The sequence below is a fragment of the Pagrus pagrus genome (genome assembly GCF_965226575.1).
Source record: "Pagrus pagrus genome assembly, chromosome: 16".
NCBI lineage: Eukaryota > Metazoa > Chordata > Actinopteri > Spariformes > Sparidae > Pagrus > Pagrus pagrus.
In genome coordinates, this window is record NC_140200.1 from 2137763 (window position 1) to 2164906 (window position 27144).

Consider the following 27144-nt stretch of genomic DNA (forward strand, 5'->3'; position numbering starts at 1 on the left):
TGTGTCTGTGTGTGTGTGTGTGTGTGTGTGTGTGTGTGTGTGTGTGTTCATCTCCATTCCCTCATGAATGGAAGATGTGGTTTTCACATCTGCCTTCAAGTTTGTGGAACTTGAAAATGAGGCTGAACAATGAGGAAGTGGAGCAGAAAGAGAAGGTAAACATGTGTGTGTGTGTGTGTGTGTGTGTGTGTGTGTGTGTGTGTGTGTGTGTGTGTGTGTGTGTGTCTGTGTATGTGTGTGTTGCCAGTTTATCTTTCCTTCCTGCAACTGACTCTATAATTGGGTTGCTTTAGGGCTCGACTCTGCTCGCTCTCATTACCTTTTCACTCGCCGTTGACTGCATGAAAAGTCATCCTGTTCTTCTTCTTGTAACACACCACAACACAGTATGTCTTTCTTTGCACACACACACACACACACACACACGCACACACACACTTGCATAAACATGCACACTCTGACCACAACATACAGTCAAAGAAATGTGATGAAATATGAGCAGGAGCTGCATAATTACTTTAATTTTTGTAAATCAAAGATTCACAGTTTGCAAATGTTTTACAAACACAGAAAATCACTGAGAGCTGTGGTCGTTTATTAACAGTGACGTACAACATGCTGATTAATAGGATTCACAAAACAGACATCCAGTGTGTGTGTGTGTGTGTGTGTGTGTGTGTGTGTCTTCTGTATGTTAAAATGCATCGATCCAGGTAGAAATCCTGGCGTTGTCCATCGATTACCGTCCATCAGTCCATCCTCTCTTATTGGCCCAGTGACTTCAGAGCCACGGCGCTCTTCAGACACTATGACGTTATTCCTTTAACTTAATTACCGCTCCATTACACCGAGAGTAGAATCCAGATTATTTTATTCTGTGACCAATCATTTACTAATGTGTTTCAGCAGCCAGGATATTGATCAGTGGCCAATCGTCCTCTGAAGACAGGAGGAAAATTCATACTGCTGTTTCTGTTGGCAGAAACATCGAGGACCTTCAGTCCAAAGCTCGCTGAGAAGCTGCTAAATAATTACCCAGCATCCTTCTAATTAGAGGAAGCATTTTCACTACAGCCAGCCGGTATTATCAACTTTACAGATATATTGGATATACTGTATCAGCGCTATGTCGTCAGATATGCACCGGTATGAAAACTTTACCCAACATCATGCAGATAATGATGCTCGGTGTTCGTTACGCTTGAAGTTTACTGTTTCAGTGCACTGATGTCATTTTGGACATAAGACGACAGCTGCCACAGTCTGTTCACCCCGCTGACGTCTGACAAAAGATACATCAGTATCCGCTATCGAGACTACAGAGCAGCTTCGTTCATCAGGCTGTGAGACTCCACCATGAAAAGTTGTGTAACTTGGTTATTTATTCATTAGTCCGTATATTTGTTTTGTGTGATTCGCAGAAACTACGACTGGAGTTCTGTATCCAATCTTGTGTCGTACGATGACAATTAAATTAATCTTGAATCATTATATAAAGTTTATTGTTAAACTATAAAGTATCGCGCCTCCACTACATGTGTCACATGTGTCTGATAACCACATGTGAAGGGATTAACACAACATGTGTCACAAAAGAATAACGGCTGATTTATCGATAACGGAAGTTTTTACTCCCTAATATTGTTTATCGGCATTGGCCCCAAAAATACAGTATAGGTCGGGCTCTAACTTTTATATTAGGTTAAAAAGATCTGAAATACGCACATGTCTTTTCATCCATTGTATTTAGCACCAAAATCTATATACAAAATGGCATATTCCCTTTTGAAAAGTGTGTGTGCTGAAATCTGTAATAGTGGTAATCGTTGTCTGTGAGCAAGAGATAAAAAGACACTGAGGTATGCATCATGTCTACCAGAAGTTGCTTTAAAGGAATAATGCTACAATAAACAAACTGACATGAAGTGATCAGTGAGTAACCCTGCACAGGTAACTAGAGAAGTTATATCCAACATCAAATGTACTGTCTGTTGAATCCAAGGGAAGCCTGGAGGGGTCTTTGCAGACAGAGGAAAGGTTACAATATTTGTCCTGCGGTGACACTAAAAGGTCCGGTGAGTTAGCATGAGATGATACACTGAGTTGTACTGGCTGCTGTAAATATTCTATACAATGCTACAAAAACAGAAACCAAAAGTGAAATTATTCTAAGGTTGTTTAAAGAGCAACTAGAGATCCTGCATGTCTGCAGTGTGACTCGTGACGGATAACAGAGAAGGAGTCGATCTTAAGGTCACAACATTTTGTGTGTAGCACGTTGCATTACCAGCCTCTCTGCAGGTGTCTGAACAGTTCCTGCAGCTTCAGGACGGCAGCTGTGAAGCCGATGGAGGCAGATAAGATGTTAAAGATCTGTAGCACCTTGATAATTCAAAGGAGGTAATGCAGTAGTTGAGACCATAAGGTGTGTGGCCTGTCAGTGATCGGTAGGTCAGGTGTATCAGATGAAACATACGAGTTACCCTCATTCAACCGTGTTTTAAATTCTCACTATTATTCAGCTCAGATTCCCTTCAAGGCTCTCAGCTCTGGTGCTTTTCGTCGGCGCTTCTTGTGTCGCCTCCTGGCGGTGGCGTCGAAGCAGGTGACCATCATGACGTTGGCCTTGCAGAGACTGAGCCTGTCCTCCAGTCGAGCCGTCACCACTTCAAGGGCCTCCAGATGCTCCAGGGAGTCCACCTCGAAGGTCTGCCACAGGTCGACTGGGGAGGGACAGCGAGGGGACAGTGTGTTAGGTTAAAAATAACCTCACAGATATAATATGCTACGGTGTAGCTCTTTATTTGCTCTATCACTGAAGATAGAGCTGAAACGACCGGACTATTTTGATCATCTATTAATTGTTTCAGTCATTTTTCAAGCAACAAAGCCAAACTTTCTCCACAGTGTCTCCTGCTGCTTTGATTTGTATAAATGTTGATTATTTAAAGAGGTCATATTGTGCTAATTCTCAGGTTGATACTTTTATTTTGGGGTCCTAGTAGAACAGGTTTACATACTTTCATTTTCAAAAATCACATTATTTTTCTCATATGGTGCATCGCCGCAGCATCTCTTTACACACTGTGGCTTGAACGCTCCGTTTTAGCTACAGAGTGAGACATCTCACCTCTGTTCAATCTTTGGTGAGAGTTGCACATGCGCGTTACTTAACGAGCAGGATGTAGCCAATCAGAGGCAGAGGAGGGCGGGTCATGTCGAGCAAAGTAGTGTGATCTAAAATTACTGTTTGTCTGCTGACTGACTGGAGTGTAAATATTTTATAATAAATATATAAATATATATATTTATGTAATGTCTGTTAAATGCTTTATAACACAATAAAGAAAAGGCAAAAATCCAAAAAGCAGAATATGACCTCTTCAAGTAAAAGTAAAATAAAATATGAGTAGGAATCATCAGGATCTTTACGATATATTAAGCTGAGGTAGTATATCTGAAATATCTATAATGAATAAAGTGATGATGATGATGATGATGATGATGATGATGAATAATCGTCTGACTGACACTCTTGGTTCCACTTGGCGGGCTCCAGCATGAGGTTGTGTTTGACCTGCTCGAGCTCTCTCCTCAGGCTGGTGTATTTTGCTCGGACCTCTGAGATCCTCTGCTGACGGTGCTCCAGAAACTTCAGCTTGGCGCTGAAGCATGCCTGAACACACACACACACACACACACACACACACACACACACACACATTTCACAACATTCATTTATGTTTATATATCACACATTAATAAAACATCTTTGAACAGTAACGTATTATGTTAAGGTCGTTGTAATAAGCGTTAGTTGATAAGTTAATTATAGTTAACAGTTTACTGACTGCTTAAGAACATTAATAAAAGCCTTGTGAGTTATTTATAATAAATTATAAAAGCATTATGAACACATTACATTTAACTTACTTTCTTTTATGCCACTTTATAGGATCAATAAATACTTTATTATGATCTAATAGCAGTTAATGCTGTTTTTTGAAGCCACCAGCTCTAAAGTGAGAACAAGAACTTTTTTATTAACAAAAAACAAGTTTTGTTAAGGTTTTTTTTTTGTGCTTATAAATGTCTAAGCGTTTAACACAACACAAGGTTTTCCAGGACATTCTGCTTTTTTTCTGTGTTTTCCATGACTGGAAAACTGGTCAACTGTTTCCCAGGTTTTCCAGGACACGTGGGAAAGCTGTTATTATTACCCACTAAAGCTGGGGTTGGTAAAACTATAGAAACCTGCCAGTACAACGTAAATTTAAAAAGTATCCAACTGAAAAAAATCCCACCTCCCTCCCTTCAGCCCTTTTACAAAACACACGCCGGCTTTTATGTGCTAACGTTAGCTGCTGAACGAGTCTGTCGCTGTCGCCTCGGCTCTGTCCTGCAGTGCGTTGTTGTATCGCTTTCTTATCCAACTACCTCATATAATTACAATAATAAACAGCAAGTCACGTCAGTATGTTAGTATTTTTCTGCAATTTACCAGCCATTACTGTGCCACTAGCTCGCTTATAGCTTTTACAATCCATCTGTCTACAAAGATCAGAGAGACAGACGGCCTGTCCAGTCTCTTCATACGGGCCGGACCAGGTGATGGACGGGCTTTTTAGAGACTCGCATCAGCCACAGATTTTGTTTGCTTCTTTCATTTGTCAGAGGATTTGAATTATTGATTGCTGTTGAGACGTTAAGAGATTTTCTACAAATATAACTTCTAGAACATTTCAACAACCCAAACTTCAACTATGGACCCTGGATATAAAGTGTTACCAGGGATCCCTCACACACACACACACACACACACACACACACGGACCCATATCATAAGCACCATGTTGGGCAGAGAGGACACCTCTGGGGAGTGAGACATTACAGTCTCTAGGCTACCAAATATCAAAACATCCATTTAAAAACCATCAACATGAAGCAAATCAATTTCTCCTAATACTTATTTTGAAATATCTCCAGTTATCTTTTATCGAACACATTTTCTATTTGTTTTACTTCTGGTGTTCGTCTTTGTCCTCTGTGGCAGCATTGACCCAATTTCCCCCCATGTGGTCATTAAAATTGTATCGAGGTTGCCGAGCCTGAGACCGGTGGAGGCGGGGGAACGGTCTCAGGAGGCCAGACTGCCTGTCACGGGGACATTAAGTGTCCATATGCATCACATTGTGTTTTCAAGCACATTTCAACTCTAAATGCACGACTGGAATCTTTTATTTAACCTTTACCCACCCGGGGTTAGTTTACTGAGCACGCTATTTTTCATGCTGCTTCAAAACTGAACAGCCACAGTCTTTATTTGTGGCCACTGCAGTAGGCGTGCCTTTCTCAAGGGCACTGCACGGTGGACTCACTTCCCCACCCTGATTTTTCATGAGTGATCGAACCAGACAAACTCTTGATGTTTTACCTCTAAGCCACGACAGAAGGGGGATTTCTTTTTAAGTAAAGTATCGCATTACAGCGTCTACGTACAGGCTGTGGAACAACACGCAGTCTGCAACACCATCAAATAGCCATGTTGTTCGTCAGACATTTTAAACATGTGGCTGAATCAGTTTTTTATCTACCACGGCCGCAGCACTGATACTAGGTAAGGTTGTATTCACTGAATTGAAATCGGTTAGCTTTTTGGTTTGGTTTAACATTTGCAAGCATGTATAAAGATATACATAAAGATATGAACAACTAAAACTCAGTGCTTCAGTTTGAAAATATGAAACGCTGATTGAGAGCGCTGATGTAAACGGTGTACCCCTCAAGCTACAATCTACAATAGAGAAGTGCAGGAATGAGTCCTAAAACCAGGAAGTGAGTTTGCATTTTTTGCATTTCCTGTTTCATCGTCTCGAAGTCATACCAAAGTGGTAGTCGAAAAACAACATTAGTCGTGGCAAGTCACGTGACCGTGGTGCAGTTTGCTTATAGCATAATGTTAGCTTTTTACCTTTTTACCTTCACTTCAAAAATCATAACCGTGGTGATGATTTCTGCAGATGATCATTAGCTTTTGTTTACACAGAGCTTTTTTCTGCAATTATACAAAATTCAACAAAAAAATCCCGTAGGCTTTTTGTCGAGGCAACCAGGGCGATGCACTGCCAAACCATGCAGTTAGCTACGATAGCTAATTCAATTTGTGTCAGACTCAGAGTCAAGCATTTGAAATGAATTAAATGAGTAACCTGTAGGAGACTTAAGCCGCTTGCCAGTCAAATGCACAGAGTCCTTACAACAGATGTTAGCTGAAGCTAACATGATCTGCTGTCCAGGATGTTTATAAAGCGTTCAGTTACGTAGCTGCTGAAAATAAGACGCTGGCTAAGTTACTCGCTAGTTTTCTACGTTAGTCTTTGCGAATACAAAAGTGCAAGAGTGTGCCAAAAGAGATTTGGTAGCATGCAGAGCTCAGTGAATCCAGGTAATTGTTATGATGAAAGGGGCTTTCGAGGCCGTGGAGACACGTTCTACCAATGTTGCTAATCCCACTGGTTGCCAATAGAGGTTGGTAAAGGTCATATTTTACATATTGCCTTTAAAACCTCTTTGAAAAAATCAAAATAAACCCAGCACCTGTTTGCCAGCACCTGCTCTTTTCTGCATCCTCTGCACATTGTCGATCTCATAGACCTTGATCTCGTAGGCCTCTGGGATTCCCCGATCCACCCAGCGAGACCGCAGACCACTAGCTGAACGTCTCAGGCACACGGGTGTATCATGGGAAAGACGACGCTGGTGAGTACCTACAGCGGGGCGAGGGCAGAAAGTGCAGTGAGATGCTGTATCTCAACTTGTTTTCTCTCTGGTCTCCCATTTTCTGACGTTTTCTCCTGCACATCAAAGTATATCTTTAGTAGTATCGTATCTTAGTTTGACTGTTTGGTCTTGTTGATTTTAGGTTTTCGTGTTTGGTATGTTATTAATTGCCAGTATGACACAAAGAGGAGCCACTGCTTGCTGCCACTTAATTTAAAAAAAAACATTTATTTATATTAACACCAATGAATGCTTGCAATAGATTACAGTACATGGTATTAAACTGTGGTCTGCAACATGGACTGAGATTATGATGTCCTGTTCTGAGATAATATATTTTGCTGCCTGCTTGTTGTGTTCATGAATCTACGGGGCAGCTAACGTTGTAGATGGCATATTCTTGAGTCGCTACATTGGTATTGTCAGATAGTAAAAGCGTACCTCTTCATTGTAAGTACATTTGAATGTTAAATGAAGGCTCGTGTCCCTAAGTGGCCTTCGATGTCCAGGCCATGTGCTCTGGAGAGGAGACAACAGTTTGCCTGAGGGCAAATGCAGCTTGCCAGGGTTACCACATTATTCATAAGAGTCAAGACAGGAGGCTTAATGTCTCTAACTCTTCCTGGATTGACTCAGTCTGCCAGCAAAGGCACAGATAATTAATTTCTTTATGTGACTGGAATCCTAAAACATGTTTCTTCTCTCATGACAAGGGCACTCCTTCACTATGGATGAGTTGATTACGTAACGGGACATTTAAGAATAAATCAAGACGCAGACACCCAATTAACTGTCGATTAAGTTTGAGGTCTTAAAAGTCAATCCAGCAAAAGCTTTGTCTCCAGTTTTAATTAGCAGTTTTCGTTGTGTTAAGCATATTTTGACAAAATGCTTTGAAGAGCTCCTCAGTGTTTATCCATTAGCAAGTATTATTAGTATGAACAGCCTCTTTTTTAATCCACTGTATCTGCCCGACACGCTCACATTTCTGCATAGCAAGTGCCATCACTGGGTTCATATATTAATGATGTGAACTTAATGCCACTGAGGAAACTAGGACATTCTCCAGACATGTGACATCTCCACTTAATGTCACATTAATATGTTATGTGGTCAAATTACAAACCGAAAAAATACGATGGTGGAATTTTCATTTATAAAAAGAAAATGTGATATTTACGATTTGGAAATTGTCTAAATGTCCTGGGAAGAAATAAAATGTAAGCTTTAAATTTAAAAAGTGATTTAATTTTCTTTCTTTTAAAAATTGTACTGGAATAAATTGAAAATCCATATGATTTTTTTTTTAAATGGTGACATATAATTCAATACTTTAATCTGATAATTTTACTTGTATTTAATTGGATTGGTGTGAATGTGCCAGCACACCACTGGGACATCAGATCAGTTTCTAAAAGTCTTTGCCCTTAACTGCATTACCATGTAACAATAGTCAAATATATGTCAAAAGTTAAAGAAGGAAAATATCAAATAATCTGGATCCATCTAAAAAATGATCACTGTGGGTTAACATTAAGATGCTAACAATAGCATATTTTGATACTACACATGCAAGACTGACACCTAACATCAACAACACACTGACACTCGGGTAGGTTCTCATTTTTCCAGGGGAGAAAGTCATCCAGTTCAGTTCATAAAAGGCCTGTTATTCCAGGTGTTTTTACCTGTGTTGCCTCTCCTCCGAGATGACCGGCTGCTGCGAGCCACACTGAGGAGAGAGCCACTCCTGTCGCTGACAGAGTCTCTATTTGAGGTGCTGCTGCCAGTGGCTTCACTGTCCCTCACCATGCTGTCATATCCACTGCTCACCATACTGTTCCTGTTTGAGAAATACAGGGATGTCTTCCCCATAGCTGGGGGCAAATCTCCACTCAGCACACTAGTGGTGTCACTCGCGTGCCCACTCATGTGGTCAGGCATGCGGGGAGCAGTCACCCGGGTGTATGGCGAGGGTAGCGGGGTCATTTGGTCCAGTCCTCCTGTAGTTGGGCTGGAAGCCCCCCTTTCCTTAAGGAAGTCTGAGAACCGGCAGTTGACAAACCCCTGGATGACAGATTTTGTGGATGAGCTTGTGGAGCTCTGGCTCGGCGTCCGGCTGATGGAGTGATAAGACCGTGGAGGGGAAGAGGAAAGGAAGGAGGACGTCCGCTCAAAGCTAACAGTTTTACTGTCGGGGGAGAGACTGGCACTGCGGTTGATGGAATGGCGCAGGCTTCGGTGGGGTAGACTGAGGTTCTTGATGCTGGGGGCCGACAGCCGACGGACTTTGGGGCTAGCCATCTTCAGTTTCCCCACAGCAGAGAGCTTGGAGTGGGTATGCCTCGCAGACTGAGTAACAGGCTCTTCAGGGGGAAAGAAGTGACGGCTCTGGTCAGACCGAGGATTCTTCCTTGGACTCCTGCTGGCCCTCGGTAAGGTATAATCTCCGTCATGACGTAATTTATAACCTCCCTTACAAGCCCCTTCATGGCTTCCCTTGGAGCTCCCCTTAGAGCTCACAGAGGTGTTACTGCTGTCTCTATCCAGAGTTGGGAAATCCCTTGAGCTTCCTCCGAGGGAATTAGACCTGGTGGCCAGCTGCTCCAGTTTGGCACTGAAAAGCCTGCTGCTGTTCTCAGTGGGTGACTTCAGCCTCATATTATTCATTCTTTGATTTGAGGTCTCGAAGAAAGATTCAACACCATTTCTGGGAGCAGTACTAGCATGCTGTTTGTACTCTGCTCCATATTTCCGAGGAGAGGAGACACGGAGGCTGTGGTTTGCAGGGGAGAGCTGTCTGCCCTGCCTCCTCTCCAGAGTTACCCCTGGGCTACATGGGGTGGATGATGTCACCCCCCTTGGGTCCCTGTAGTCATCTGCCATGTAACCGCCGTGGTAGCCATCCTGGTGGTTGGCATTTTGCCATGCCCTGGGCAAACTACCTGTTTTAAAGGAAGCAGAGGCAGTTTCTTGGCAACCGGGTGCAACACCAGATCTCTTGGGGGCATTCCCAACGCGTTTGGAGGAGACTTCTCCCCCCTCTGAGCCCTTTGTAGTGTTGGTGAGATAAACATGCTCCTTGTCTCTTGGGTTGCTATTGTCTGTATTTCTCGGTCTCTTTCCACACACTTTGTTTTCTGCAGTTTCACCGCAGAAAGTTGAATCTTCCAAAACCATTGTGTCATAAGACGTTTTGCAAAAAAGTGAGTCAGAAACTTTGTCAGACTTTTTGCTACGTGTCTCACTCCTGTTCTCAAGCGTCTTCCTATCTTCTGGACTTTTGACCTTACTCTCTCTGAGCTCAGAACGTGACTCGAAACCTTTACAAGTGTCAAGAGGAGTTTCTTTTTCATTTGCACTATCCAGCTCACAATCCATATCTGTATTAATCAGCATGGGGTTTATGAATGAAGGTAAGAATCTCTTCTCCCTCCTGAACTGACGCTGGGGCTTTTCAGCGTCAGTCTCTTTTGCTACAGACTGAACTACAGGACTTTTATTTATTTTACAGGAACCTGCAGCTGCAGATTCGTCGCTGACATTGCTGATTATCCTGATTGGTTGAGAGCTGGCAGAACCTTGAACATGTGCCTGTGATTGGGCAGCGTCTCTGATACAAATAATGTTTCCGCCTGTCCTCCCTTTGTTCATTGCTCCGCTGATGGTCACCTCCTCCACCATAGAGAAGACAAGTTCATCTTGACCTTTGAGGTCCAGTGGCTGTTGAACAGTCACTGTGATGGTCGCTTTCATTTCTTTAATGTCCTCTTTGGGGCGATTAGGTAATGCATCTCCGAGTATAACACTGGTAGCCAAGGAGTGTGAAGAGGAGCAGGACGAGGAAGGAGATATGGGGGAGCTCTTGCCGACTGGTGAGGTCCTTTTGTCTGGTTTAAACCAATCAGCAGCTTCGGGACTCTCCTGTTTACCTGGAGGCTGATGTGCGAGGGAAGTTTTGACAGGCATCCCCTGAGCATCAGCATCAAAGTCCTGAGAAGACAGCTTCTCATCTGACTTCAGAGATCCATTTTTAGGCAGCTCAGAGCGGCAGGTCTTATTACGGCTCAGAGTTTGATTCAGCAGCTCCTCGCTGGAACTGGTTGCACTGCACTCCTCGCAGTCGTACAGACCTGAATCCTCTCTCTGAAAGCTGTCTCCAGGGAAGGCACCATCTGTTTGCTTCTCTCCAACAGAGGTCTGACTGCAGCCTAATCCCTGATTCAACAACATCTGTGGTGTATCTGATGAAGCAGTGTCCGTCTGTTTCCCTGTTTCTTTCTGGGGTTGTGATTTGGGTTTGACATTGTTAACAGAAGGCCCCTTTGAGGAAGACTTGAGCACATCCATTGATGTCTCACTACCATCGATACATCCCAAGCGCTCTTGAAGTTCAGCAAATGTGTCACATTTCAGACAGTCCCTCGCTGGCTGCCTCGGGTCTGCTTTCAGCACTTCAGTGTTTCCTTGAACAGTCCCGTCGTTCTTCTTCTCTCCCTGCAGCTGAGGGATTCTCAGGAGCTCTTGGAGCAGAGCTGTAAACTCCGGGTCATCCATGTCAGCCTTGTTAGGATGCAAAGAGGGTATGATGGGCACAAATTCAGGTTGTGTCAGTCGGGAGATTGTTTTGGACTGGACCAAGCCCTCCGAGTCCAGTTGGATGACCGTGTCACAGGACTGGTCACTGCTGGAGCGCTCGTCCAGTTCACCGCGCAAACGGAAATGAGGGACATCAACGTCCACTTCATCGGTGGAGTGGAAGGCCCGCAGGGACAGAGACGGTCCTCTTTCATAATCTTTGGTCAGACTCCTCCCGGTTGGAGAACAAGAGGTGGACTGCTGTCGGAGGAAGATGAAATGTGGAGTTAGTTCGAGAGCGGCACTATCCAAAACATAAAATCAACAAATAAATCGTTGAGGAGCCTGGAAACAATCACATGGTCAGTACATACAGCAAATGAAATTCTGAAGATCTCACTTCCTTTACAAGCCTTTAAAAGGGTTTTGGTAGAAAGACGTTTAAGGGACAGTTCACCCCAAAATCAAAAAACAGATCTTTCCTCTTTGATGTAATGCTATTTATCCATCCAGATTGTGTTGGTGTGAGTTGCCGGGTTTTGGAGATATCAGCTGCAGAGATGTCTGCCTTCTCTTGAACATAATGAAACTAGATGACACTCAGCTTAACAGTAATGTCTCTTTACAGAAATCCTGACCCGGTTACTCAAGATAATCCACAGACCTAAACAGTGTAGATACAGAGCACAACAGGTAAACAGATTTCGGGCAGAACTGTCCCTTTTAAAGGGCATGTTTTGTACCTTCGTCCTCTTCTGTGTCCTGCGGATGCGAGAAGCCATCTGGATGGTGGATAAGGTCTCTTGAAGGTGTGCCAGCGAATCATCAACCTGAGCGATCACTGTGGTGTGGCAATTTACATGGCCCAAGGCCTCTCGTAGGAGCATAGTCAGCTTACTACCCCTGTGTAGAGACAGTGCAAATGTCCGTTAACTCAAGGGGCCATCATTTTAATCTCAAAATCAAAATTTTGGCATAAATATTATTGTAGTCCATTACATTTTTAGCCAGTATTAAATGGGTACACTTGAAAAGCACCAATCATATTTTGCAGTTACATTCTTACTTGCTGGGCGTGGTTTTCTGTCCACTTAGTAGAGACACGACAACGGGGCCCAGATCAGAATACGGAGGTTTATTTCTGCTCATACCCCTGATACCGCTACACACATCTATCATGGTCAACTTAGTGGGGCCGCGTGAACCTACAGATGGAAAAAAATCAGCTTGTTTTCAAGTAGAACACAAGAATTGAATTGCAGTGAATTTTGGGTCAACTGTGTAAAATAACTCAGGGGGAAATTCACCGGGGGGGTTGAGCCGCCCTGGTAATTGAATAATTCATTACAACCTTTGCCGATGGTGCTGCTCTCCGTACGAGGGGGCTGGACGTGGAGGGTGAAGAACATTATGGAGCTGTGGGATAGGTACGTAACAAAGTCATTGTGCCGACGTGCCGCGATGGCCGCGTCCAGGAGGGAAGCAGCTCGCTCAGCGGTGGGCGCCTTCACCCGGTTGTGGTTACGGAGCTGGAGAAGAAAGTCATAAAATATCACGTGAAGAGAAACCTCTCCTGAACTACTTTAAATGATATCCCACTATTGTCATTCATTCAGATCACGATACTGGATTACTTAAATAACAAATTTAGAGAATTGCTGCGCCTTGTCAAAGGTTTGCCCTTTCTGAGAGAGTTTCTAGTGTTTACTGTGATGATATTTATCCCATTAACAGAATGTTTTGGAATAACGGCTCCATTCGTGCACTAGGTTTCATTTTCCTAGACGATTGCACAGGGAGGTGCTGGCTTGTAACTGCAGTGCGAGGGTGGGGAAGGCTCTCCAGTCATAATGCAATCAGATGTAACATTTTATGCAATCTAATTGGTTTCCACTCACGACCAGTATTATCTTCTCACATCCAGTGTCGGCCATTATCCACACTGACTGTCTAAATACACATTAACATTAGTAATCCAACATTAATGATGCAAAGCATAAAATATAACTTCCCCAAACATGAAATCTAAAACACTGACAGCTCCTACTGACAACAAATGGGATATTCATTTGCTTTTTAGACAATGAAGAAGGAGGTTGTCTAAGATGATGGATTCATTGTATTGTCCTCTGCTGCTAAAACAACTGTAAAACATCACGTACACGTACTTTTGAAGCATTGCCAGTGAAACAGAGCCAAGAACTTGTCATTCGTCAGCAACCACTTAATAAAGCCTTGGCTCCCTTTTTTAGGACTTGGAACAGTCTTGTATGTGTTTCTTTGACTAATTAGACTCTAATCAATAATACCAATAATATTAACTCTAAGTTTTTTATGTTCATCAAACAAATATAGCAACAATTGGGGTCAATGTACACATGTGTGCTTGCAGTTAGACATTGAAACAGACAGGTCACGCCCCTGAATCCCTGAATCAACTACCTGAATCCCGTAGACGGGGTCCTCTTGAAGTCTAACATGGGCCTTTGGGCTGTCCTGGACACTGCCTATCGAGGGGACGACCTCCCCCAGCAGATCCCTCAGTGTGTCCTCCTCTCCACAGCAGAGCTCGATAGCAGACACCGACACAGTCAGATCAGTCCAGGTCTTCTCCCTCCGCCGCTCGATGGCACTGTACAGCCAGGAGATGGCACAGGGAACCAGCCCGAGCTTCTGGAGGCTTTCACCGCTCCCCACCATGCTGGACCAGGAGCCTGAGGCAGAGCACACAGATGTATACCGTACATACAGACACAGACACATATAGTACAGACTGTGGCTGTATATACAACTGTATCCCAGAAATGTAGGGATGCTGTGTGAAAGGTAAATAACACAGAATGTGATCATTTTTTAATCCTTTTCCACATATTTTTGTAAATATGATGTATTTCGTTTTACCATTTTACATAGCAAATGAATCTAAGCACAAAAGAGACCTTATGGTCGTACTGAAATATGTACTTAATGCATTAAAAGTTGTTTTTTTTTAATGCACAAGCAAACATGCATTGCAGATTTGCAGAGACACACCCACAAAAACAATTTCTAATGGACTGGTGCCACACTGTACCTCCAAGTGCACTCTTGCCCTGCATTATTTTTGTGTTATGGGTCTGTTTTACCCTTTCTTGCCTTATCCAAACTCTAATCGAATGAGGAAAAGAGAATTGGTTTACTCCAATTAAAGGCCGAGCTGCCTGCCGTTATTCAGAGAGAATAGTATTCTGTGGAGGAGATTGATATCCGCTGGCTGCGGGCCACACGTAGTTTCTATTGGCCAACTAATTCAATCAGATTTACGGAGAGTGGCGTCATGTGAAAAAGCAGCTCCAAGGAGACCCTGTCCTTACCCCCTGTCCTCGTGTGTGTGTGTGTGTGTGTGTGTGTGTGTGTGTGTGTGTGTGCCACAAACCTATTAAACCCCTTCACTGACGCTAAGTGCACGGGTCCATCTCTCTAATAGCAACGTATTACAGTCCATTTTGGTTGCAGTCCCCTCTGAGCTCTGCGCTTTACCAAAACATATTTATTTATATGTATGTGTGTGTGTTTTCTTTTTGTGCACCATGCTGACGTGTTTATCAGGCAATGGGAAGCTTTTAAAAAAAAACATATGTGTTGTATAATTGATGAGTAGGCTTTCATTTATAAAGTAACAGGTGAGAGATGAATGACAAACACTTTTCTGTCACTGTGCTGTGGGAGGAAAAAGGAAGACGGAGAAGGACAAATGGAGCAGGAGAGAGCGCAGAAGAAGAAGAAGAAGGAGGCTGGAAATGTGTATCCAGATTGATAAGAGGTGGACAAAGAGAGAAAATAGAGACGGGGAGAAAGAGCGAATGATAGCAGGAGTGGGACAGAGCAGCAGCAGCAGCAGCAGCAGGAGGAGGAGGGGTGGATGGATGGATGGTCACAGATAAAAGCGTCCCACTCCCATCTTAAGATTTTAACCCGTGGCCCTCTCAGTGACCCATTACTCACCCACATCAGCGCATCCCAAACCCAGAACACATCCATCGCTGCCGCTGAGCACACAGCGGATGACATCAGCCAAGACGCCTGCACACACCTCAGCCTGGTCAGAGAGGACAAAGGACAGCGAGCATCTTATGATTCATCTGAAGAAAGTACATCCAATGAAACGAAGGAACGGGATGGGATGCGTACTGATTCTGTAGATTCCCCAGGGCTCAGCTACTGTACACAGAGCTTGGAAAGGGATGAATATAATTGATGGACTGTGTAATTGTGGTGGCTATCCGGGCCCTATCAGCTTTCAGGTCATCAGACAGAGAGAGCAAACCGACCGAGAGGGGAAAATGCGTACTGAACACAGAATGTGCCAGACCGACGATACGCTATTAACATATCTGTCGATGTAAAACAACCACGCCAAGACAGATGAATGTGAAGCAGGCACAGACACAAACACTTGAAATCATATCTGAATTATGTCGAGCAGTGATCAGGATGACTCTGGACCTAACCTGGCTTGACTCTTGAGGATAGGCAGCATCAAAGTTGATGGTCTTCAGATGATTTTTGCCGTTCCTGTCGAGCGTCATTGTAGCGTGCGGTACGCTTCTGCTGATTGGCTCCATCACGGTGACTCTTTTCTTGGACGAGTCGATCCGGAGAACAGGTGGTTGGCCTTGGCTCTCTGGCAGCGCTGGGCTCACTCTCAGCACGACTTTGACCTGAACACCAGAGGAGATGGGAGCGTGTTGAACATTACAGTGCATTATGAACGGTCGAATGGATGTCAGTCTGTGTTTCAGTCACTTTTTGATCTGAAATGTCTCAACACATGTCATATCTTTGGTGGATATGTAACTTTTCATCTAGTGCACATTTTTATTTGTTCAATACTTTTATTTATAAACAAATCTTGAGCTGATTAGCAAATGTTAGCAGACGTACTAAAGTAACTCTACTACGCATATTCAGTGGGCTGCATAACCAGGAAGTAAACCAGGAAGTTAAAAACTTTCTGATGAATGTGCCAGCGGAGCAATTTTTATCAAACTGAATCATCCTCATCTTTGGGTCCAGTATGTCCACTGCAGCTACAGGCTGAGCCATTAAATGCCTTTTACACGGGTTGCTGTGGGAAAAGTAAACAGTATTTCACTCATCCGTGTACACACTGTACACATATACTGTATAAACTACTCTGGGACACCTTGAAAAGAAAACTCCCATCATTTATTAAATGCAGGGGGCGAGTAGGAGGCTCTGCTCTTTACAGAGCAACGTGTCTGTAAGTGATTTCAGAAGAAGCCTGTGATCTTCAGCTCAGAGCGCGAGACTAAATACCAGCAGCAAACACAAACTTATGAAAAAGGAATGAGTTCAAAAATATCTTCATATCAAATTCATCTAGTTTAAGACGTCAGAGTCGTTGCATCCTGGGACGTGAGAACAGAAAACTTTAAATTGTTTGCGTAAGGCTGCCTGTTATGATGTCACTTGCGGTGCATATATGTGCCTCTATTAATACATCACTTTTGGAAAGTGGCTTGAGACTCTGTGTTTACCATACAGGGGTCTTAACTCAGAAGCCTGACATCAAATGCAGCTGTGAGACGGAGGAGTAATGGTGAGATTTCAGCTCTGAGCCCTTGCTGCTCAGCCATCGGAGGCTAAGATGCTATTTCATGAAATGTGAGTCGAGAAGGGAAATGGTGGCAGAGCAAAGTAGTAAATGTCAAAGAGGATTAGGTTTGAGCGTTGAGATGACGAGCTAAAGACGGCGTACGTTGCTGTTGTAAATGTTTCCAACTGAGATGACTTCAGTGAGGCTACCTGGTGCCATTTAACACATCTGGCAATCTGTTTTCACTTCACATCCACTGATTTATATACATGCAAACATGAGCAGCGTGAGGTGGAAGGATTTCTGGAGCAGGAACCTTTAACTTATACATGTCATAATATCAAACTGCTATTTCTTAATGATTTTAGTTAATTGTTTTAATGTTTTCAACTACAATTCTTACACACTGCTCCTTTAAACTGGGATCAAAAGAAAGACGTGTTGTCTTGAGGCTGCGGCAGTTGATCCAGTAAGAGCAGAAACCATGTGTGCACTTACAGCTGCATGGCGATGCATGCCTCCTGCTGTATTTCTACATGTCATGACATTAATTCCTTAATGCAGTTCACTACAGGAAGCCTCGGGATTTAGAGGCTTTACGGTCTTAAATTAAGTTAGTACCTGACTCAGACAGCGTTTAACAAGGCTCGTAGGTCTTAGTCTGCAGGGAGACAAGACAACATTCACCCCACGAAAGACAACGAGGTCTATTAAGGCTTATAAACCAATTATGAAATTATTCTTCATCAGGATTCAGGTCTGCAAGATTGCAAGTAGCCCCGTGCACCACGATGATGAGTCGAGTGTGGTTTTCTTGAAATGATCCAGGGCTGCATTACACCACGATGACATCATTGACAATTCAAGAACCTGAAGCCATATCCCATCTGCCACATGATCCAGTAAGTTCCCTCTGACTGCGAAGGCTTCTTCTCCTCTCGCCTCCTCATAATTTCAGTACCTTATGCAAGAAGTGGCTCCCTAACTCTATTGAACATGTGTCAAACTCTATTTATGAGGGTTAAATTATTCAACACGCCCACTTACGAGCGGAGGAAATCATCCTCCGCTCTCACACACATACATAATCTGGCACACGGAGCTGAGTGCTCGGGCAGGTGTGGCTGGCGGCGGGGTCCGCCGAGCCTTTATCTGTAACTCTAGACTGAACCCAAGAGTCCATCTATATGAGACAAGGGGAGGGCTGGCAGCCATATTGATCTGCACTGTTTCTCCCAGAGGAGGTGAGAGGAGGGGAGGGGAGGAACAAGATGGAGACATTAGCACCACATTACAGTGTATCATACAGAAGGGGGTGATATAGGATCTCCTCCAAATTGACTGTGATCTCTTTACTCGGCAACAACGGTGGTAAAAACACTTCCAAGGTGGTTGTGGGTAAGAATAGCGGCACATACTTTCAAAGTATAAATGTATTTACACATATGTAATGTGAGGCACAAAGTGGCCGAGGAGATGCCACTCGTCTCAGCAGACACCTAAACTAAGATGTCTGCTGGTAGAAGTTTTTATATTTGTTAATATTCTGGTATTGAATGTATGTGTGAACTATGAATAATACAGTTAATGTGGAGCATGTGGTGTATTTGTCTGTCCTGCGCTGATGTATGTGATGTGCAGTCGGCAAACTTCCAGTTTAGCGCCCAGCTAACTTGAATGGGGATAAAATTATTTAATCGTGCGGCTCTTCTACACTTTCCAAATGTTATTGGACCGAATGGCTCAAATTATGACAGTAATACGAGTCATGTCTCGGGGGTTGTGACGCTCAAAATAATTTATCCACCGTTTTACAGACGCTTCTTTCACAACGGGTCTGTTGTTGTTTTCTCTTAACAACTGTTTCCGGCGCATTCGTGATGTGAAACGTGACATCAGCGGCGTACACGTAACGCTTCAGATAAAAATCACAGCCTGCAGGAAGTGGGAATGAGGTCAATACGTGGTTTTTAGTAAATAGCGTGTAGCCTTTTTTTCCTTCAGTAATATATGTATGTATAATGTGAGCACAGATTTGCTGTGTGTGAAGGTGATGTTATTAAATCATTACAGGAAAAACACATTTTAAGTATTGCAAAAATTAACCACACAGATTGGCCCCAGTTTCACCATTGGTTTAATTTAATTGCTTAAATTGGTTCTTGAATTAATCATTTATAATATTTTGCTGTAATTATTAACAGACTCCTCACAGACCAAATGTGTTTCACTGAAAAACTGACAAATCTGAGTCTCCTGTAAATCTAGTGGAATCTGATCTACCTTGCCAACGTTGGGTGAGTCTTTGGTTCTGGTGGCAGCTTGGAGCAGGCAGGAGGGGACGGGCGGTGGGTTTTTCTGGATCAGCTCCCTGAAGCAGGTGGAGAGATGAGCGGGAGCTGGATCAGAGGCCTGGCCTTTTTTCCTCGACGTCAGGTTGAGCTTCTCGGCTGCCCTACGGGGGAAGAAAGGGAGGCGGCATGTCATACCACTGAAACCTACTCTGTAAACAGCACAGACCTGCTGCACATAATGACTCAATTTTACACACTAGAGTTGCTGTTTTTAATATATACATATATTTACCTGGCTAAAAGAGACATGGCAGCAGTGTTGGCGATGGTCACCACTCTGGATATGTGAGGGATCTTGGAGCTTGTCTGTACGATCCCGGCATCACCACAGCCCAGCACAGCATCATCTGCAGCCTGCTCGGGGAGAAAGCTCATTATAAAAATCCAAATCTATAATTGCCCTCCTGCACCCACTCCAAAAGGGGCTATTATCACGGGAATTACTCTGGGGACAAGTGTGGGGTGCGTCTGGCTAAGTAGGGCACGATGCTGAGAGCGCAGTGGGTTAAACACTCGCCATTACCGTCGTTCTCCGACAGCTCTGGCCGGCTGCTTGAGGAGTGTGAGGAATAGTTTGTGACTGCAGCCTGAGTTTGAAACATGACTCAGAGCTGAAGAGGTGCAGCAAACGTACGGTCACTGCCTCTGACTCGCACTCGCACTCACACTCAGTCAAGCAACTTCATGTAAAGTAACTCCAACACTTGCACACAGCTGTAGCTCCAAGGTGTGTGTTTTTTTACATTCATTCATGTCTGTGCCGTGCGTCGCAGAACATGACCTATTCAGCATTCGGATGCTACGACTCAACGCGGAGTCACCGAGGCCTCGCCGCAGGACACAAAGCCAACATCTCTCTCTGTTACAGTCCTCTCATGCCGCTTTCTTTTCCACGTCTCGGCCCTTTTTTCCTTTTTTTTTAAGGGCAAGATAACGACATCAGCTCAGTAGTTCGACCATAAACCGCCAATTAGTGCCATAGGAGGACTGCGGTGGTTGATAGTTTGGAAGGAGACTCGGAGGAGGACAAAGACGGGGCTAAGTTAATATATGTAGCTGACCGTAATATGGATGATGTATAGATACTCCCCCGCCCCTCCTCCTGTCCTCTCCTTGACTCATATGTTCTGTCATAACCGTTTTTTATCTTCACTTTCTCTTTCTCTCTGCTGTGATCTCTGTCTGTACTTGTTTTCTCCTCCACTCCATCTCTTTAAATCGTCATTTCTCTCCAGTCTTTTCTCATCTTAAACACTTCACTTCCCTCTCTCCTCCTCTGCTATCCATGTTTTCCTAAACCCTCCTTTGCGTCTCCTCCCTCCTCACTCTCCGTCCTCTCGTTTTATTTCAAGTCAGCCACATAAACCTGTATTGATCGGCTCTCGTACTGGACCCACTTGGCTAATTTCTCATACGGTCTTGCAAAGCCCAGGACAGTTTCATCTGAGTAAGATGTTTCATTGTTATTGTTAAATATGATGAGACGTATCTATTAAGAATAATAGGTTAATTACAATGCTGCTGTCAAGACTATTTTAGTCACCAGCCCCTTCTGTTATTGTTTCTCTGGAGGGCCACTCAGAGTCGGTAACTGTGGCGGTATCATCGTTTGAATTTCTAGGTAATATTTAAAATAATAGATCCTCAATCTCAGACAGAAGCAGACGAAATCCGGCCTCTTGTTTTCTAGCTGACAGACATCGATTTTGCCGGCTTTCTCCAGCAGATATATCAGCTTGCTAATTAAGCTAATGCTAGCTCCATGACCTGAATGACAATGTGTTTGGATGAGTCAATGTTTTCAAGCTGATTCATTTTCAAACAAGAATCCTGTTAAAGGGTTCAAGGGTGTAAATGAGGTTCAAGCTGAATAGAAATGAAGAAAACACAATTTTATTATTTCTCGCTCAGCTCAACTTGCATAAATAAGAAAGTATCATAATAACTGACGCACCAGAGGCACTTTTAAGGCTTTAAGTGTGCTAAGCAATGATAATAGTGTGAGCAGTATTCACTCACTAACCTTAGAGCTTCGTGAATGAATAAAACGCTGTAGCAATCGCTCCGAAAACAAGGATTAGTGTCCTGTTATCATGGAAAATGCCGGTTTGGGTTAAGTGAATTCGCCCCAGAGTAGTTTTCCGTGGGGGGTTAGGAATATAGGTGGATAGACTGTGTTATATAAAGTATGATAAGGAAAAACGTAGTACAGTACTTGGACAAAAAAGACTCAGTTAGCCTTGTTTCTTTTGTTACAAGAGGAAAAAGTTTGACCATGATGCGTTTGACTCTAGCGCTAACGTGACTCTGTCTGGAGATGTTTGAATGTGGACTCTGATAGCATCCAGGACCAGTTCCCATACAGTGGATGTGCTAGCAAGAACCGAGCTTTATTTAAACCCACAATATATTACTGTATGAAAATCCCCCTGCACTTCAACAACCCAATCACCAGAACAAACGTTAGCCGAGTACGTTTCTGCAAAACCACAGATCAAACTTAACGTTTCATTATGTTGCAGCTTTACGTTTGTTTAGGTTCAGTTTCTTTTTGCCGTCTCGTCACAGCACTGTGCTTATGGTCTGCTTAGATTTAGGCCCAAAAAACAACAACAAAAACAGCTGCAGACTTAAAATAGGCGGCTCTGAACAGCTGGAAATCTCCCCACAGACTGGAGCTGCTGCCGCACATTTCCATCACCTTCCTCTCCACCTCCCGGTGTGAAAGTCAGCTAATAAGCTTACAATGTGAACGTGATCTGACACGTTTGGTACAAATGCCAGCCTCAGATGACTCTGTGGTTTGCAGAAACGTGAACTGCGAACATTATATTCTGGTGACTGGGCTGCATTAAATTAACGCTAGGAGTAGGCTAGGGATCTGGACGTGATAAACACGGTCTTTAATCAACTCTCAGCACTTCTGCTCGTGTGATTTGGAAATCTAAGGAAGCCTTCAGATTCATGCTATAAGTAAAATTGCTTTTTCACGGAGGGGTTTAGTGAATGGCCAATTAGGATGAAATTCTCTGTCAACCAGGTCACATGATATCTACAAGTAGTAGATGAAGGATATTTATATTTGCCTCTTGTCCACATGGATAAGAAGTAATCCCTCCCAGGCTGAATGAACAACATCATATAAAACACTCGCTCACCTCTTACAGGTTTATAACCTTTTTCATTTGGGACTTGGGGGGAGGGTGGTGCTCAGTCCTGCCCAGCTTCCATCACAGTAATGCATATTTCACCATCCGCCCTGTTAAATATGACCATCCCCCCTATTGATCACAAGTGCTTTTTGACTGGCTGGCTTTTATGACAGAGGTAAATCATGACCCAATTCCATTCCATTAGTAAAGTACTTTTAAAACAAACGTCCTCAGCCGTGGGATCTAAATAGGCTCTGATTAGGCACTATGAATTATTGCTCTGCTGACACATGCACCCGTAAAGATGTATGTCAGCCATAGAGCTCATTAAACGGGAAATGCACACTGGGGGATCTACTATGTGTGATTTAGTGGTAGGAGAAGCTTTTAGGGGTACCTGACGATGAGCGTAGACGGTGACGCCCTCAGTGCTGGACGCAGATTTAGACGCAACCAGCTGCTGCTGCTCTTCCACCCAGCGGTCCATGTCGGGGTTGCCGGGCTTGGGCCCCCTCCTCCTGAGGGTCTGAGGGGTCCTCTGTGGCGTCCTCGGGCTTCTCGGGCTGTGAGGACTGTGGGTGCGACTGCGCGATTGATGCACAGCCGTGGCAGCTTCCCTCGAAGATCTGTCTCCATGCTTTGTCTCACTTTGTCCCAGCAGCGTGCCGGTGCTAAAGCTGTGTTCAAAGGGTGGCTTAGCTAATGACTGACCCCTGCTCAGAGCCAAGTGGACGGCCTCTTGTTTGAGCTGGTTCAGGTTTACACCGCAGGCGCCGCACTCACCCTGCTCCCTCTCCCTGTCCCTGGACTCATTGGTGGAACGACTATGGACACGAAGGTTGTCATGAAGAAATGCAGACAGGTCACTGGAGTCCTGCAGGATAACAAAAGAATAGCAGCAATTATTTCACTTTTACTGCTGTGAATAAACTGAGCAGTTTGGTGTTTGTTTCACAAAGGAGACAGAGTTAATCAGATCAGAGCTTCTCGTGAGGAACATATAATAATGTTTGATATCTGGCTCACATGAATGAGTCGTGGGAAGGCACTGAAAGCAAATCTTAGCACTTAGCGAAGTAATCGTGTAGTCAGTAGTATTGATTAAAACTACCCGCCATCTTTAAATATGCTTCAAGCAAAAAAAACAACTCACTGCACCTTTAGAATAAAATAAGAGAGTCATAAATCTCTGTTGTTCACCACTAACTCATAAAGAACAACATGTTACCACACAGTGAAGGTTACAGCAGCATTTTATATTTATTTTCCAGCTGTTAGGCCACAAGATTCAAACAACTGAACAAAGTTGTGTTTTTTTTCTGTCACGTCAGGATAATTTAACAAGATTGTGTTACTTTAATAGACAGTTGTTGTCTAAATGGAGGCTAATAATCAAATTCAGTTTAGGAAATCTGACAACATGACGTTTGGAAAAGTGTAAATCCCACCACCACTTCAAAAGCTTTTTTTTGACATCTGTGTTCCCGACACGGACTCCGGCTGTCAAATCTAACAGAATGAACATCAAACAAATCAAACCAACATTTTGCTTTTCATCCTGACAAAGCTTCTCTCCTGTCGCATACTGTTCGGTCTGCCCTCGACAGCTACCAACACCCAACACACACTCCCTCCTCCTTCACATCCATCCATCCATCCATCCATCCGTCCCTCCAGCTCCCAGCACATTGCCAGTGACTCATGTTCCCCTGGAGGACTTGCTGAAGGAGCTCCAAATAATTATGTAAAACAAAGTCATTAAAACTTAAAACCTCCTGAACTGCATTTAAACTGCATACATCAGTTGAAAGTTTGGGTGTTTTGCATTACAGAAGTCAAACAGAAGTGGGAGCAGGGTGAAACGTGCTGCAGCCGGATGAGTGACCGGACTTTCCATCTCAGCCAGACTGCGAGTCCATCTCAACAGATGACGTTACCGAGCCTTGATGCTTTTGAGAAATCGTGCTCGGATCAATAAACCTGCAAAGGAGCGAGCCGGCTTATCAGATTTCTCCTGCCCGTGTCTGTGGCCACAAGATAGCATCTCTCTCCGCTGCTCCGGCCTGTGGTCTCTCTCCAAAAAGACACAACATGCAGCTAGCTGTGCCCCATCCCACTTAAGAGGACAAAAATAAAATAGTCTTCCCTCAATGGAGAGGGCTGTGGAGATGACACGCGGATGTCGGAGATGAAATATTCATGCCCATTTGAAACCACTCGCGCACGAATGGCACTGGTTTACTTTGTCGATTGGAGTGTGTTTGATGGATGTTAGCGGTGACAAATGTACAGATGGAGGGTGTGCACACCTCCCAGAGGCCGACCGATGTGCCCACATGCACTTTAAAACACGTCAACATACAGCACTCACACATACACGAAGAAGATGTGTTAGAAGTGGTCGTTTCAGGAGGAAAATCTACATGTTTATGATTATTTCTGTCCTTTTTCCAATGAAGCGGTCGATTCTTTAGTCTGAAAAATGTCTCAAGTGGAAAATGTCCTGGAGCCAGCTGACGTCTTCATATTGCTTGTTTTGTCAGACCGACACTCTGAGCTGCGACTATAAACGTGAGGATTCATGATAAATGAAGAGTCCTCTGAGTTTTGGACTGTTGGCAATTTGAAAACATCAGTTTGATCTCTGGGAAACTGTGATGAGCATTTTACACATTTTCTTTTTACATTTTACAGACAAAACACGATTAATCATGAAAATAATCAACAGATTAATCACTAAAGAAACAAATCATTAGATGCAGCCCAACTCTAAAGATGTACAATTTACTTTCACTTGAAAACATTTAAAAGTTAACTGATATTATCAACAGATGTGAAGAAAATAGCATCATGACCTCAACGTATTATGTTCCCCTGATCTACTGAAGTAAGCGTGCTAACCAGCTAGCCAGGGATGCTAATGATCAATCATTAATCGATTAATCGCTGTTAAGAATTTAACTGATAAAAAATGTATTAATAGACGATCAGAGACGTGGAACAATGTATCAAAAAGTATCTTACGATCACAGATGACAGATACTAGTTTTTCTAATATATCCAAATAAAATATAAAATGCTGGTGTGAGAAAATTTACTTCATTAAAATATAAGAGCGATTTAAAAGCTACAAAAATACATTTATTTTATCTGTTCTTGTATCTGCTAATGTAGCAACTCCAACAAAGAGATCAAGTCAGCGGTTACAAACACGTTCAGATCGATAATCGATTGTTGAGGCAGCCGACTATCGATTAAAGAAATTACTTCAAATTTGCCTCCCTGCTCTTGTGCTAGCTGGACCACTAGATGCACCTGTAGCCAAGCTAACAAGCTAACCGTTAGCAGCAGTTAGCGGTTACTGTGGTGATATGCTGCCCCCCCTTTTTTAGTTTGGAGCATGAATCCAGCAAATTCTTACATATTGCACCTTTAAATTTTTTTTTGCTACATTAAAGACTTTAATGATCAGAATTACTGCTGATAAATGTTCTGTATTGTTTATTTATTACACGTATCCTCTGTAAACAGTGTGTTTTTATTGATCTATCAACTACTACCCTATACCACCACCTGCTGAGAGAGCAGAGATGTGTTTACTCCCATCAACACCACTTTAATAATGTGTTTTTCCTCATCCAGATTAATATTACCCTGTTTAATAAGTCAGCAGCCTGGTCCTGAGTGCATGCACGCTCCAGTACATGCATGGTGACTGACCTTGCAGGAGAAGTGATGGTGCACAGCCAGGCTCAGAGCTTGTTTCTTCAGCGCAACAAGGGTCGCTGAGCACTTCTCACAGCACGCAACTTTCCTCTCGCAGCCTCGGTTCCCCGACATAAAGCCTCTGCACATAGTCCCACTGCCGGAGGACATGGTGCTCCTGATGCGGTCTCCTCCGGCTCCAGGGAGGGACTTGTATGACGGGACAGCGGCCGCTCTCTGGCACATATTCCGATGTGGGTCGCCTCTGGTCCCCCCTGCGCCCTCAGGAGCAGGGCGCTCCTTGGACTGGCAGTCTTTCCCGTTGGTACTTGCAGAAAAGCCGACTTGCTCGCAGTGATGCTGCACTTCTGAGCTCTGGCGAATAAATCATCATAAAAAGGATGTATGTGGGCTTTGGCTGTGGGAAATTAGATATCAATCGACGTGGAAACTGTAACCACACCCATGTGTTTTCTCCAGCAGTGCAACAACATTACTCTCATATAAAAACTCTAATAAAGACCAACAGTGTTTGTTTGTTTTTTTTACAAGTTTGTACAAATTGTGTTGCTGATGAATAAATGTGACTCACCCAGTGTGCTCCTCTGACCGAGGCGGGCAGTCTCTCTCCTCTTCCAGTCAGAGATGACATGACAACTTGTTAATATTTAAAAAGATATCCGAACAAAGGCAGGATGCACTTTTATGTATTCTTGCCAAAGCTCCATGGATGTAAAGCAGAAATATGTCGCTCATTGTAGTCTTGAAGAAGCAAATCACTGAAAGTAAGAGGCTGGAGAGACTCAGTGTCAGAGCTGCAGGAGGACTGTGGCACAGTGTGGAGCAGGAGTGAGCGCACCGGAGGACACTTCATGGTTTCACTTGGTTATTTATCATAACCGCCTCGGGGAGGCAGCAAGGAGCAGAGCAGCGCTGAGGATGGAGGCTGTGCGCTGCTGATGGAGGCACTTGGTTT

General features: G+C 43.7%; 1 protein-coding gene across 3 annotated transcripts; it reads right to left on the reverse strand.

The window, feature by feature from the left end:
- Positions 1–493: 493 nt before the first annotated feature.
- kif26bb (kinesin family member 26Bb) lies at positions 494–27016 on the reverse strand. 3 transcript variants are annotated; one of them, XM_084377287.1, is made up of 15 exons: positions 26761–27016; positions 26184–26543; positions 22861–23337; positions 19544–19665; positions 19241–19412; positions 15849–16058; positions 15343–15436; positions 13801–14072; positions 12710–12887; positions 12425–12563; positions 12102–12261; positions 8469–11619; positions 6598–6767; positions 3532–3676; positions 494–2723 (listed from the first exon to the last, which is right to left on the reverse strand). In XM_084377287.1, exons 1-15 carry the CDS (start codon positions 26818–26820, stop codon positions 2524–2526), a joined length of 5910 nt encoding a protein of 1969 aa, XP_084233413.1. In that variant the 5' UTR covers positions 26821–27016; the 3' UTR covers positions 494–2523. The 3 variants fall into 3 exon arrangements, with proteins under 3 accessions (XP_084233413.1, XP_084233414.1, XP_084233415.1); XM_084377288.1 differs by having other exon boundaries at positions 2586–2723; positions 6612–6767; XM_084377289.1 differs by lacking the exon at positions 6598–6767 and having other exon boundaries at positions 2586–2723.
- Positions 27017–27144: the final 128 nt, after the last annotated feature.

What these genes read in the sequence shown, in the direction of transcription:
- kif26bb (XM_084377287.1), bottom strand. Translation starts at nt 26,820, where the DNA reads ATGTCATCTCTGACTGGAAGAGGAGAGAGACTGCCCGCCTCGGTCAGA. An exon ending in CCGTCTACGCTCATCGTCAG is followed by an intron (nt 19,666 to 22,860) that starts GTACCCCTAAAA and finishes CTCCCCGAGCAG; the next exon opens with GCTGCAGATGATGCTGTGCT. An exon ending in CAGAAAACCACGCCCAGCAA is followed by an intron (nt 12,262 to 12,424) that starts GTAAGAATGTAA and finishes GTCTCTACACAG; the next exon opens with GGGTAGTAAGCTGACTATGC.